This window comes from Diabrotica undecimpunctata, chromosome 6 (assembly GCF_040954645.1).
Source record: "Diabrotica undecimpunctata isolate CICGRU chromosome 6, icDiaUnde3, whole genome shotgun sequence".
Lineage (NCBI taxonomy): Eukaryota > Metazoa > Arthropoda > Insecta > Coleoptera > Chrysomelidae > Diabrotica > Diabrotica undecimpunctata.
In genome coordinates, this window is record NC_092808.1 from 18,985,499 (window position 1) to 18,999,631 (window position 14,133).

General features: G+C 32.5%; 1 protein-coding gene across 1 annotated transcript in view; it reads right to left on the bottom strand.

Moving 5' to 3' along the window:
- Positions 1-229: 229 nt before the first annotated feature.
- Bruce (BIR repeat containing ubiquitin-conjugating enzyme) overlaps positions 230-14,133 on the bottom strand; it is a 90,284-nt gene continuing 76,380 nt past the window's right edge. The window contains exons 26-35 of the mRNA XM_072534390.1: positions 12,972-13,178; positions 12,672-12,887; positions 12,349-12,612; positions 11,873-12,112; positions 9,822-10,008; positions 9,527-9,765; positions 6,835-7,065; positions 6,451-6,735; positions 5,521-5,720; positions 230-3,185 (exon numbers count right to left, since the gene is read on the bottom strand). Of these exons, the coding sequence (XP_072390491.1) occupies positions 2,928-3,185; positions 5,521-5,720; positions 6,451-6,735; positions 6,835-7,065; positions 9,527-9,765; positions 9,822-10,008; positions 11,873-12,112; positions 12,349-12,612; positions 12,672-12,887; positions 12,972-13,178 (2,327 nt within the window). The 3' untranslated portion in view covers positions 230-2,927. The remainder of the gene's footprint in view (positions 3,186-5,520; positions 5,721-6,450; positions 6,736-6,834; positions 7,066-9,526; positions 9,766-9,821; positions 10,009-11,872; positions 12,113-12,348; positions 12,613-12,671; positions 12,888-12,971; positions 13,179-14,133) is intronic.

Sequence of the window (14,133 nt, forward strand, 5' to 3'; positions counted from 1 at the left end):
CAGATGGCATCCAACAATGTTCGGTGGTCAAAATATGCTCACGGCTTATTTGTCAACCCATATTTTCATGTCAATCCTTTAAACTTATACTTTCCACTGTTCTTAAAAATCTCTCAATACTTTTAGAACAAACATGTTATATAACTTGTTTGACTTCCGATGTTGTATATGGCTTTGTAGATAAACAAGTATAACGAAGTTGTTTCATGAAATAAACAAAAATAAACACTTATCATAAAACAGTATCTTTATTTTAAGTCATCACATTTATTTATAAACAATTTAAAATTAAGAATAATTTAGGTTTGTTAATCTACCATAAACAATGACACAGTTACGACATGGTAACTTCGTCTATTTTGACGTTCTTTGCAGTTGCGCGAATAATGTTCAAAATAAAAAAAAAATAATTTTTCTTTTCTAAAACTTGCAAAACGTATATAAAATATTGCTCTATGAAACGAATTCAATGTACAATAATCGGAGACAAAAAGTAAATGCTTTATTCCGCACCGTTGAGGGTCATTTATAAATAAGTCTTTGGGCGTTTTAGAACGAATATATAATCTATATATAACAAACTATTATATAACAAAGTATTTCGATGTGATCTTCAAAATGATTAAATACAGCACACAATGTAATATTACAATGTATATTTTTAATTATTTACTGAAACAGAAAAAATCAAATCAAATCTGGTACTCAAGTCAGCTGTTTCAAGTTTCCAGAAAGAATTCAACTGGAGTCTAAATGAAAGCCATAATATGATAAAAAAATTGTTAGAGTCGATGGGTTAAAAGGTAATTAGAAATTAATAAATTCATTGGAAATAGCAACTTCATCTTTTATGCCAAGATACATGCTATATCATTTAGTGTTGAATATATCAAATATTTAAGTCACGGGGAAAAATATGCACATGATGTCACAGTCAAGCTGCATAGAATACAGCTGATTGTGTTTTTCTGATATAACGTGATGTGAATTAGTATCTGATAAAGCGATAAACAATAGGCAGTGAGACATCCAATTTGTTTGAAAACCAAAGAAACTTCAGAATGTTTACTCTGTAAATACATGGTGTGTTTTATAAACAGGTCCAGAGGGGTCACAATTACTAAAAATTTTTAAAATAAACTAGGATAAAGATCAATTTTAGAAACTCAATTCTTAATCTTTATTTACTTCTTTATAACTTTTTTATATCCCTATTTACCTTTATTGTCTTTTATCATCGTTTATTACGGTAGCATTGTCTATTGCAGGCCATACTCCTGCTTCCTGTTGCATTGCCAATTTAGGTGAATATTGTTGTAGCTCCGTTAAATCAACCTCGTACCACGGTATGCTTTTACAATTTGTGTTTTGCCTAGAACTATTTTCATAACTTCCGTTTGGTGTCAATTGTATTGTATTGTAGATTCGTTCGACTGCGTGCGTACTACGTCTTCTACAATTTTCGGTATCATAGTTAATAAAACGAATGCCATCAAGTGGGCGCTACTATTTCACAAAGCTATGTGTACATCTTCGTTGTTATAAAAAATATTTCAGCATTGGTAGGTATATATCCTGTACATCTTCAGAATCTGCTAGATGAACTAATTTTCTTACAAAAAGCTCCAGTGTAATTATACTCAAATGTTTCAATTGATGGCGTAAAAAATTTCTAGTATTCTCTATTTACATCAGCTGCATTTCTGGTTTTTTAGGTTTTCGCAATTAAAGAAACTATTTTCTCTGTCAACTCTACAAATTTTTGTGTATATCCGGCGTTGCCTTTGATTTAAACTAAAAAAAAAACTCAATTTTTGTCAGTTTTTTTTTTCAGCTTCCTCCTTCAGTTTGACTTTTATAATAATTGGACTGGAAGAATAATTTAATTTTTCCAAATTTAAACTAAGGTCTGCAGTACCGATCATTTAGGACTGCTAGATAAACAATATATAATGATCATATTTTTCGTGGTCGCAGCATTCCTAACCAAAAAAATAGATGAAAGAACGTATGAACTCTCGAAAATATGTGATAATATGGTTTGATTTTCGAATATTGTAACTGTTCAAATAGTTGTAACATTGAAGAATCAAACTGTACTGGAACCTTTTGCAAAAATATTAGTTCGCCTAGAAGATCCTGATGATATTCAAGATAAATTCCTACGAAATGCCGGAAGATTTTTTGATAACAAAGAATCTATGCACATAGCTTTGGGTAACGATAGCCCAGTTAATTTTATTCATTTTATTGACTGGAATAACGAATAATTGTAGAAGACGTAAAATCTGGCATGAAGTCGAACGAAATTACAATAATACAGCAAGAAATGCTGCTATAATGGGCAATGTTATTATAATAGTAATTTCAACATCCAGTTTTTACAAGGCTTAAATCAAAAGCAACACCCAATAGGAAGAGAAATTTTAAGAAGATCAATGTGGTGAAAAGCACATAGTTAAACCAAGTAATCAAGAACGAAGAACAAAGAAGCAACTTCGAAATATATGAGGTATCTTACAAAAAATAAAGAGTAAATAAAGTTACCTATATCCTATAAAAAGAAAAATACAAAAATAAATCTTATAAAATTCGCCATTAGAGCAGATAGTCGGTTTTCTATCATTTTTTAGCCAACTGAGCAGCTATATCACCAACACTCTAAACATTTTATATCTAATCACCAAAGCTTTAGTTAAATCAAATTCTAAAAGAAACTGGAAAAAAGTGCTTGAAATTGTACAAACATTGAACAATTTTCAACAAAACAGATTTCACAACAATTAAAATAATTTAATGTTTTACAAATGAACAAAGAGTTGCGAAATCAATCATGTACATTTCCTTTCTTTCTATTACTTCATAAACTTCTCTAAAACACCCAAAGAACGAACTATTGCATCTATGCATTCTACCATTTATTTATTTCATTCGCACATATCGTTCACCATTTTCACCATGTCTTTCTCCATGTTATCAACTTGATGCACCTCGATCGCGACCTCCATATTATTTGTAGGTGTTACCGGGAGATCCTCTTCTTCCTCTTGGAATTTAGGAGGTGGACTTAACTTTAACAAAGCTTCCTTCAATTGCTGGTACACTTTCTTGAAGCTGTCTAAGGTGCTAGCTGGCGATTTTTTGTTTGACCGTGCCTTCTTCTCTTTCGTGACTTCTTGTTCTACCTGTTAACAAAAGTAATATGTTAATTCATAAAAATTAAATTAACAAACGCCAAACAAAAAAAATTAAAGGGTACAAAAGATGTGGATAATAATTTACTAAATTGGAGTGAAGTAGCACAATCTTCTAGATCCAAAGCAGAGATAGCGATAATGAATGACAATATGTACCTGGAAAAAATAATTAATGACTACACCTGTTAGTGAGAGGATCCTAACATTAACTCTTTAAAACAACAAGAGGAAACCATTATAGCGGTATATGCTCCAGAGTTCAAAATCTCCGAGTGATTAAAAAAACAAACAAAAACAACTTCATGTTTTCTGGAGACCGTAAATAGTTCTGTTTGCTATTGCTATGCGTCTTTTTATTTCGTCGCTTGTCGTGTTTGTTGCGTTTACTAGCAATCCAAGATATGTGAATTCTTTGATTTGCTCAAAGGTATGGTTGTTAATTTGAATTATCTGTTGGATATTTCGGGGGTTTTTAGAAACCAACATATATTTGGTTTTTTCCTCGTTTACCACAAGTCTCATACTTCTGCCTACTATACCTATATCGTCAGCGAATGCGAGAATTTGCGTCGATCTATTAAAAATAGTTCCATTCATTCTATATTCCATTCATATATATAATTGACTGATTGCCTTTTCCAAGGCAATATTAAAGAGGGGACACGCCAGCGCGTCCCCCTGTCTTAGAACATCATTGATGTCAAAGAACGTAGAGTTTTCTCCTTCAATTCTAACGCATGAGCTTACGTTTTGCATTGTTAGTTAGGTCAACTTAACTAACTTAGGTGGGATCCCAAAGTCTATCATTGCATTATATAAAGCAGTTCTTTTCACACTGTCACAGGCTGCTTTCAAGTCGACGAAGAGATGGTGTATATGTTATATTTTAGTGACTTTTCTAGAATCTGCCTATGTGCTTGAATTTGATGTGTAGTTGACTTTCCAGCAGTAAATCCGCATTGATATTGACCAACAATATCCTTTGTAAAATATTTTTTAAGTCTTTCAAAGAATACATTGCCGAAGATTTCATTGATTCCTGGGGCTTTATTGTTTTTGAGTTTTAGGATGGCATTTGACTCTTCTCTTATTGGGTCTTCACTGCGTAGTTGACGTTGTAGATTTTGTTGATTGTCTATGTAACCTCCTTCAATATCGTTTATATTTAGATATTCGCTGAAATGTTGTGCCCATCTGTTAAGAACTGAGTTTTTATCATGTAGAATTTCACCGTTAGAGTCTTTACAAATTTTTAATCTTGGTTTAAATTCTCGACGGTTATATAATAGACTTTGTATCTCATTGAGATTCTCTCTTCTTACGTCGATGGATAGGTTTCCCTCTCTTCTAATACGTCTATACTCTTCTTTTTTTCTCCGTGTACAACCTGCGGAGATGGTTTTTTGATATACTGCGTTCTTTCTATTTATGGCCATTTCGCACTCATGATCAAACCAATGATTTCTTTTTTCTGACTTGGTTTTGCCCAATATTTAAACCGATTTCTATAACACAATGTATATTTGCCCATATTTGGTTAATGTCTTCTTCTTCTAAGTTTTCTGTCCTTATTTGATCTTCTATTTGCTGTCTGTATAAATTTGCAATGTCGGGATCTTTTAGTTTAGTAATGTCTAATTTTTCTCTTCTTTTCCCGATCTCCTTTTTTAAATTGGATATTCTCTCTTTAAATCGTGCTTTAACTAAATTGTGATCACTATCTATGTTTGCTCCTCTAAAAGACCTAACATATAATAAGTTAGAGCAGTGTCTTGCATCGATGATTATATGATCTATTTGGTTAATCGTTACATTATTAAATGTCACATATAGTCAGAGATATATATAGCAAAAAAATGTGATGTAGCTCAATCGTCAGTTCGAAGGTTGAGCTAAAAACAGAAACGCCATTTTATGTCGGTTAGGTGTGGCAGAAACCTGTCAGTCACCCCCAAAGGAACAATGAATTTTAAAGAATTTAGCTATAAAACACAGACATCTACAGAGATATAAGGAATAAATTGGAAGAAGCAGAGTGTTCAATATCGGTGGCCACTGTGTGCCGAAATTTGTGCAGTATGGGGTTTAAATGCTCAAGAAAGGCTTGGTTTTGACCGACTTGCACTAAGACCGGACTATTGATGACTGGCAAAAAATATATTAATACAAATCAATTTGATTTCGTACATACTAATTTTTATTCACATTTGCAGACTTGCTCTAGTGATTAAGCAACATTTCAAATTATGAATAAGGCCCAATTTGTTCGAAGATATTCAGGGGAAAAATATGAGAAGATAGCTTAAGGTTTTATTATACAAACCTCATTTATCCATTTTTCCACTTGTGCTAAGATTTCATATCGTTTTATATAGAAGTGTGCTTGGATGATTTCCTTGAAACAGGGACAGGGATTGAGAATTTGTTCTAACATCGCCCATCGAACAGTTGCTTGACATATATTAAGATTATAATGTTTTGAGCTAGCTGTTCCTGCTGGGGTTCCCCTGGCCCTTTCATAACCTAAAAAGTATACGTTAGTACTAAATCAACATATTTTTCATTAAAAAGATTTACAAAAGTTCCACAGACAGTGGAAACGATCAAACCCATTACAAATGAGAAATATGTATTAAGCCGCGTTGACATAAGTAGTGAATCATGAACGTGAGCCACGCTTTCGTAAGCCACCCACCGTGTAAACATGTGCATTCGTGAAATACGAAGATTAAATTCTCTTCACGAGTCGAAATAATTACTATCGTAAAAAGATCAAACCTGTTTTGATTTTTGGATCGTGTGGTCACTCGTGAGCAGTGCAAGATCGATGTCAATATCCACTTCAAATTTTGTCGTTTGATGTGGGTTTATAAAAAGTATTGAGTTTCCTTTCCCATCTTTATTTCGTTGATTATTAGATATTTGGTCACAATGCGAATATTGTTTTATAGTTAATAAAATTAGAAAGAAAAAGTAAGCACTGCATATTCGCCACGAAGCAAATATTGCCGTGTAAACTCTTTCACTCTTCACGAACGAGGCATGACTACGGTCGTAAAGTTATTAAGATTCGTGTACCACGAGTGTGGCTCTTGCTCGTGATTCACTACCCTTGTAATCGAGACTTAAGAGATAAATATTTAATAAGAATATTTTTTTAAAGAAGTTAATCAAATTTTTCTTCTTAACAGTTAACATTTTAGACATTATATCTTTTTGCAACGTGGTCATAGATATTTAAACCTACTCTTACCTGGTTCATTAAAATAAGGCTCTGGAACAAGTATCAAACTTTGAATAGACACTAAAACTTGTAAGAAACTAGATGTTTGAGCGTTCCACTTTTCCTCTGGTCTACCGTGCCACGTGTTTAATACTGATAAACACACTTTACCGTCATTGTAAAGATTAGGATTAAATCTGACCGTGTGATGACCTGTCGTTTCTAAATTTATCATCATCGGAGACAGCGGATAATCGTGCGGGAAAAACACGTCCAATTCGAAACAACCGTTCGCGTATGGAGTGTCTGCAGGCCCTGCAAAATATATTCAGATAATTAATATATATACATAATGTAATAGACATAACTAATCGACTACAAATGATTAAGTTTTAAAAATAATGATAATCTTACCTGTTATTAACACCTTCATGACATCGAATCGGGAATTATCATACCTAACAAAAACTGAACTACTATAACTTAAAGGTAAACTACTTGATAATGTCACAGCCTCTTGCGCTATCCTTTTCACTCTAGTAGGATGCGATTGCTCATTAGTTGACTTAGCACTACTTTCGAAATGATGGGATACCACAAATTTTAAACCTCCCTCTGGTAATTCCGTTATCATTTCATACGACACTAAAAATTAAAAAAATCAATCAAGTAAATATCAATCAAAAATACCCCAAAGCTATTAGGATACTCGTGACAGATATTATCATTTAAACATGAAGTTAAAGCATTAGATAGTTTTAATATATCAAATATTTGTGTCTAGATTAATTTTTAATTATCAATCTAGCTAAAACAAGAAGAATTCCAAAGAAAATAATAAATAAAGCATATGTCTGATTTTAAAATGAAAAATACTATTTATTCGAATGTTTTATTAAGTGGTACCTTCAACTACCTAACAATATTAGTTCAAAAATGCTACACCTGTTTCAATATCAAAAATTCCTAAACGATCATTAAATGTTGTCCAGCATAACAAGTGTTATCGATCTTAAAATTTCTAAAATATTCAGTACGAGTTCTTTTCAAGTTTGAGCACAAACCATCGAAAACATCTACTTCCATAATCGAATACAGGCAAAGATAAATGAAAAACTAACACAGTGTATACCAGTACAAATCGGAGTCAGACAGGGTGACTCGTTAAGCCCACTTCTCTTTAATATAATAATGGACGAAATAATACAAGCAGTACGTAAAGGTCATGGTTACAGAATGGGAAACAAAGAAATCCAAATATTATGTTATGCAGACGACGCCGCATTAATCGCCGAGACAGAAGACGAGCTCCAAGTGAATAGTACGAGACCTATACTACTGGAACTTAAAAAGCGGTACCAAAAGAACAAAAATAGTGAAGCAATCGAAAAAACTAAAAGGAGCGAACATTTACTTAAGTGAAGGTTACTCAATAGTTAAAGGAAGCACAAGAAAAGGGTCAGAAAATATTGCTAAATTATAATAAGCTAAACATAGACGATAAAACATATACTGTAGACAGCTTAAGATATAAATATAGAACAAAGTAAAACTGTGAGTTCTAATGCGCCTCAAGTAAGACCTAGAGGAAAATCATATACTGGGAGATCACCAGGAGGTAACAATAATGAATTAGAAAACATGGCGAAAATCACCAACACCACAAAAAATACTGGTGTGAAGACAAATAACTGGGATTATATGTAAAAATGGAACATTGAAAATAACAAACCACTCGTATCACTAAAACCACCCGGCAATCGAATATGGAAAATGTTTCTACGGTATGTAAAGAAACTGTAAGAAAAACTGGGATTGAAACAATGATGGAAACACGATGAAGAAACTAGCACTGAAAGAATCCCTACTACACAAATCAGATACATGTGTAAAGTACATGGTATCATCAGATGGGGACGCCAAAGAAGACGAGAATGGAACCAACACATTAACGGAATGGGATGAAAGAGACTTGCCAGAATAGTAACAGATGGAAAACCAGAAGGTAAAAGACCACAAGGCAGACAAGAGAAAGATAGCTCGCAGTCGACATCGCAAATACTGCTAAATCAGACCGGAAACCACAGGCCTAAGGCCTAAAATACGAAGAAGAAGTTTTCAGAATTATTTCTGAATTGGAAATCGAAACATCAAAAATATAATTATTTAAAGTAAAATTCCCAATACGACTAGCAAATTGCATTAAGATGCCACAAGAAAACAGCTTCAGAACAATATTGAAAGAACTCAGACTAAAGAGTACCAAAGTTTTGGGATTGATGAAAGTAGTCATTTTAAAAAACATCCATATGGATTCACACATTCATACACACCATATGGAACACACACACCATATGGAACACATTCAGCTATACAAATTCTTTAGGAATTTGTATAGGTGAAAGTGGTGTCATTTTTAAAGCATTATAAAGTTAGATAGTTGAAGGAACTAAATAAAAAAATATTTTTTTAAATAAATAATAATTTTTATTTTAGTCAGAGGTTCTCTGTATTTCTTATTAGAAGTGACTTTCTCAATGTTTTGTTTGAATCAGATCGGCGATGAAAATATCATTTGTTTAAATAGTACTAAACTCAATTCGCTTAGCTGGGGCATATTTTGACAGATGCATTGTCGGAAACCTACAACACAACAATTCCTACTTCTCAGTATTAATAGCTGAAGTATCCTACTATTACAGACTTCTTTCTTTAAAAAAAGAAGAATTATTCTAAATAGTCGAAGTGTATACTAAACCGATCAAATTTTGGGTAGTATATATTTAAAAAATATATATTTAGTTGTTATAATTTAACATAACTATTTATTATATGGTGCAGATAAATAAATATTGATTGTCAGTAATTCGCAAAGTTCTATTTTATTTACTATTTAGTTTGTTTACTATTAATATTGGCTATGAGTACGTGTGCTTGGTTGTATAGTAATTTCCAGCCACTTTTAGTCTGTCAAAAAGTAACTACCTTCGCAAAAAAATAATTACTAAATTCACTAGACAGTTCGGACTGGGAATAGTGAACCGAGTTTATAACAATGTATGTACTTTATCTAATATAATTTATTAATAATAGATGGAATACTTACAAAATTGTAATTTCTTCATTATCGTCAAATACTGTTCTTCTATAGAAACTATAATTTCCTTATCAATAGAATTCTCACTATCATTCGAACTCTCAGAGTCTACTAGACCGCTTGTAACCCTTGATACCAAATTTGCAGTGTTCTGTATATCTGGCATCAACGTGGCTAAACCCTCACCCTGCTCCAATTCTTCCAATTGCTCGCCCAGTTTATTTTTCGATTTACTTTTAGTATTTAACCTACAAAAGTACAATCTATAAATCGATTCATCATCCATTTTTTATTTAAACTTTACCTTAATTTAGAAGCATAAGTATCTACACAACTCTTCATATTTTTTAATAAGGAACTAACCGAGGGGTCGTTATTCTTGCTATTCTTTTGAGGTAACAGCAAACTAACTAGCTGTGAACTGACAGCAACCGCTCGCAGCAACTGAAGAACCCCTTTATAAAGAGGAATGTGTCGAGCCATATCTAAAACTAAAGAAGAAATTGATGCTTTAATAAGACATATTTGATATTAGATTTGTTGTTAGTTGTTCTACAGAAAAAATTGAATATTATAGACCTAGAGGATTTCAAATCATAAATTATTTTGCCGATGCTTTTGTCATGTCTAATTTCATTCATATGCACCTGATGTAATCAATTTGCACAACTTAGGGCTCCAAATTTTTTTATCCTACCTAAATAGAATGGGCAGGTGTATCTATCTATATAAAAGGCTATGATGACAAGTCACACCGTTTGTGCAGTAAACTAACGACGCGATCTAGGAAAGAAATCTGAACTACCACCATTTGACATTTCATTCATATTTTGTTCTTGAAACGATAGTTTAATTAATAATACTGTATTAATTACATATTAATATAATTAATAATTAATTTTAATAATATTTTTAGGGTAGAATTTAATACAAAATAATTTAAAGCTTTATGTTAGTTTAGATTTAAAATCCTAACGCCATCTGAACAAAGAAATCTGAACTACTGACATTTCAACCTATGAGTCAATCTTCAAAGTTATCTGGAAAATAAATTGTATTTGTAGTTCGTTATTATGTTGTAGATTACCGCGAAATCAAAAATATAACCTAAATATTGTTGTTTATTGTAGGTTAGAGACATGGATATTAAAAGATTTAATGAAATCGGCGAGTATGATCAGTATGATGATTAGTGTTTATAAACTTCGTGCGAGAATATAATATTTGATGCAGAATTGAACATTTTAATTTTTGTAATCTATAATCTATACAGTGATCTATATTCTGAGAAAACATTGTAAATAGTTGTTAATAAATGATTATAAAAGTAGGTGTATACATATTCTGATTTACTTAGTTTAGGGATTCAATATTTTCATAATCTTGATAATTAAAAATGGATTAATTAACCAAAATTATTTTCAATAAATCTACTATATAATATATGGAATATTTATTTTAAATTCTGACAATTTCGTGATACTTCTTGGATATGTTTTTCTAGGTACCTACCAGGTAGGAATAAATAATTCTGTGTTCTTGATAAGACGTTTAAATAGAGATAATAGAAAGGGGCTCTTACAAGGAGATTCTGATTATAAAGTAAAGCCATTTTTAAGAAGTCCACTAAACAATCCAATTTCTATAACGAATTTCATATTAGAACCAGATATGCAACATAACTTTTTATATATGAAAGAGAAGGTTTAGGTACTATTTCATCCAGTGGAAGTGGCTGTAAGGTTGAAAAGATTCAACCGTTCTAATCTACAGCAACATTCTACGAGTATAACCTAGCGAGAGATCAAAATTAACACAATTTTGAAGATTAATTGCTAAATGAAGACATTACTAAACTTTTTGAAGTTGAAGATGTTTGAGCTAACCTTATATAGTATTTTACTGTTATAGAAAAACCTAAGAAGAATCATTATTGTGATTTCTTTGACAATTAATAAAATATTGGTGTGTTCAGAAATAAATTTTACATTTATCTTACAGATAGGACAATATTTATCTGGAGGTGAAAAGACCGGCCCTTTCATACATAACGTTTATTATTTTAAAAATTTAATTTTTAATTCTATTGAAAATTTTGTTGTTCCTAAATAAATGAATAAATAAATGAATTAAAAAAATATATAAAAAATATGCATTGAAATATAGAATCTGTATTATTTAGAGCATTATAAAGTGGGTAGAAAGCCCTACAAAAAAATATTTATATACAAAATTAACGAGAGCACTAAAATGTACTAAGAATGAACTAGCGGTACAGAATGGTCTGATGTCAAAAGATCCAGTTCGGTTTATATGAGAGTTCTCTGCCCAAAAAAATAAGTTTGACAATTTTACCTGAATCATTCCTTAAATACGAGCTTATGGCTGGCAGCAGAGCACTTTGTATCAGTAATTCATAAAAAGCTCGAGGAAGAACATTTTCAGTTAGCTCATCTTCCGCATCATCGTTTGGATTGATATAACTCGCCAAAACTTGCAGAAGTACAGTAACATGTTCCTCTTCACTTTTTTGTTTCAGCAACGCTTGCTCCACGTTCCAACTCTGTTGGGTGGAGCCTGTTCCAAAACCAGTACCTGAAATAAAAAACAAGTTGCCAATGTTAAAAAAAACAATAGTTTCCAATGTTAGAACTCCCACTCAGGAACTTCACCAACACCCTTTGATAATTTTTAAACTTTTGAAAAATGCACTCAACTAAGAGCAGGTGTTTTCTTATTTTACTGGTTAGCTGCCAGGTCAGAATCGTATTTTAACTGTTTTTATCTAATGGCAGATTTTAAAAATATCAATATTTGAACTACAAACTCACCTTTCGCCCAATATAACTGTGATTTATCCTCCTTCAGTTTTAAGAGCTGGCTGTCCTTATCAGTACCATTGATATTACTAGACTGATGAGAAAATATTCCTATACAGGCTAATAGTAAATGAACTACGCCTATATTAATACTTATTCTTCTCAATAGCCTTCCATCGTCGGTACTGAGAGGAGTGCCATCATACAACTTTTTCAAAACTTCAAAAGGTAACGTTGGTAATGAATCGGATATAGGAGAATTGAAAATATCGCCACCTAAAACCAATCATTCTGCCTTTAGAGCACCATCCACCTCAAACAACTTTTGTACTTACCTTCTCCGTCGTCTGTTACCCCTAAAGTCAACCTGAGGAGATATAACGCTTTTTTCATATCTTTAAGTAGAACTTCAGCGTATCCCGGCAACCTCAGGAACAGTCCGAAAGCAGTTAACGAATGAGGTGGCACATGAGAGATTATAACTGAAGATTTAGAAGGCGAGTTGGTCCCGATAGTATCTTCCCAAATTTCTTCACATACATCATCAGATTCTAAAATAAGATATTGGTTTGTTTCGAAATTTATAAAATTAATTACTCAGGTAAGTGTCAAAAAGAAACAGCGACTTTACTTACCATCTACTTTTATCCACTCCGAATCGGAAGAATCCGGTGGAGATTTTTCTAAAATAGCTGATCTAATTGCTTCTGGATAAACGGTGGGAAGATGTTGAGCAAGCAACGCGAGGCCGCCCATCGAACTAAACACTTGTAAGGCACTACAAATTGGTGGTTGTTGGAATACAGAAGAATTAGCTTCGCTATTACATTTATCATCGTTATCTGAAAACAAAAATAAAATATAATCAAAATGTAACCAATAACTTCCTATGAGGGCAAAAAGAAGAATTAAAGACTCAAAATCAATCTGACTAAACAAGGACTAATGAAAGATTGATAAGGTCTTTTGAAAGGTTTTTATATAATAAAGTTAGTGTTATCTTCCATTCATGTATCAACAAAGAAAAAGGTTTTATAAATTGCAGAGATCGAATTTGTACAAAACAAATAATGAGTCAAAATAAAACGGAGCTATGGAAGTAAAAATAAGCAAAACTAGAAGAGATGGTATTCTGAGATCTAAATTTTAACATACCCATTCTACCAAAAAATATTCAAGTAGCCATTTAAAACCTTCAAATCAGAGCTTCTGAGATATAATAGGCATCAACGTCTTGGGCACTCTTCAATGAAACAAGTCTGTATTTTTCAAAATCGCTTGCAAACCGGCCAACCATATGAATGTTACAGGGCATGTCAGGCATGACTCGGCACCTTCAAAATATTGTCCAATATCCAAACAAAAAGATGCAGTTCAACAAGTCAAGGTATTCCATGGAATACCTTATCATCATCATCATCATCATCATCATGCAACCTCTTCTGTCCACTGCTGGACATAGGTCTCTCCCATTTTTCGCCACTCTTCACGGTTCTGTGCTTCTTGTTGTCATTTCTTGGATATTCGTCTAATGTCGTCTATCCAGCATGTTGATGGTCGTCCTCTGCTGCGTTTGTCTTCTCGTGGGCGCCAGTCAATTAGTTTTCTGGTCCATCTTGTGTCTTTCAGTCTCGCTATGTGAACTGCCCAATTCCATTTCAGCTTGGCTATACGTTCGACGACATCACTGATACCTGTTCTTTTCCTTAAGTCTTGATTCCTTATTTTGTCTTTGGAATACCTTATGCCGAGGCAAAAACAAAAGTTTTAATTAACACCTCAAAACCTAATATATCA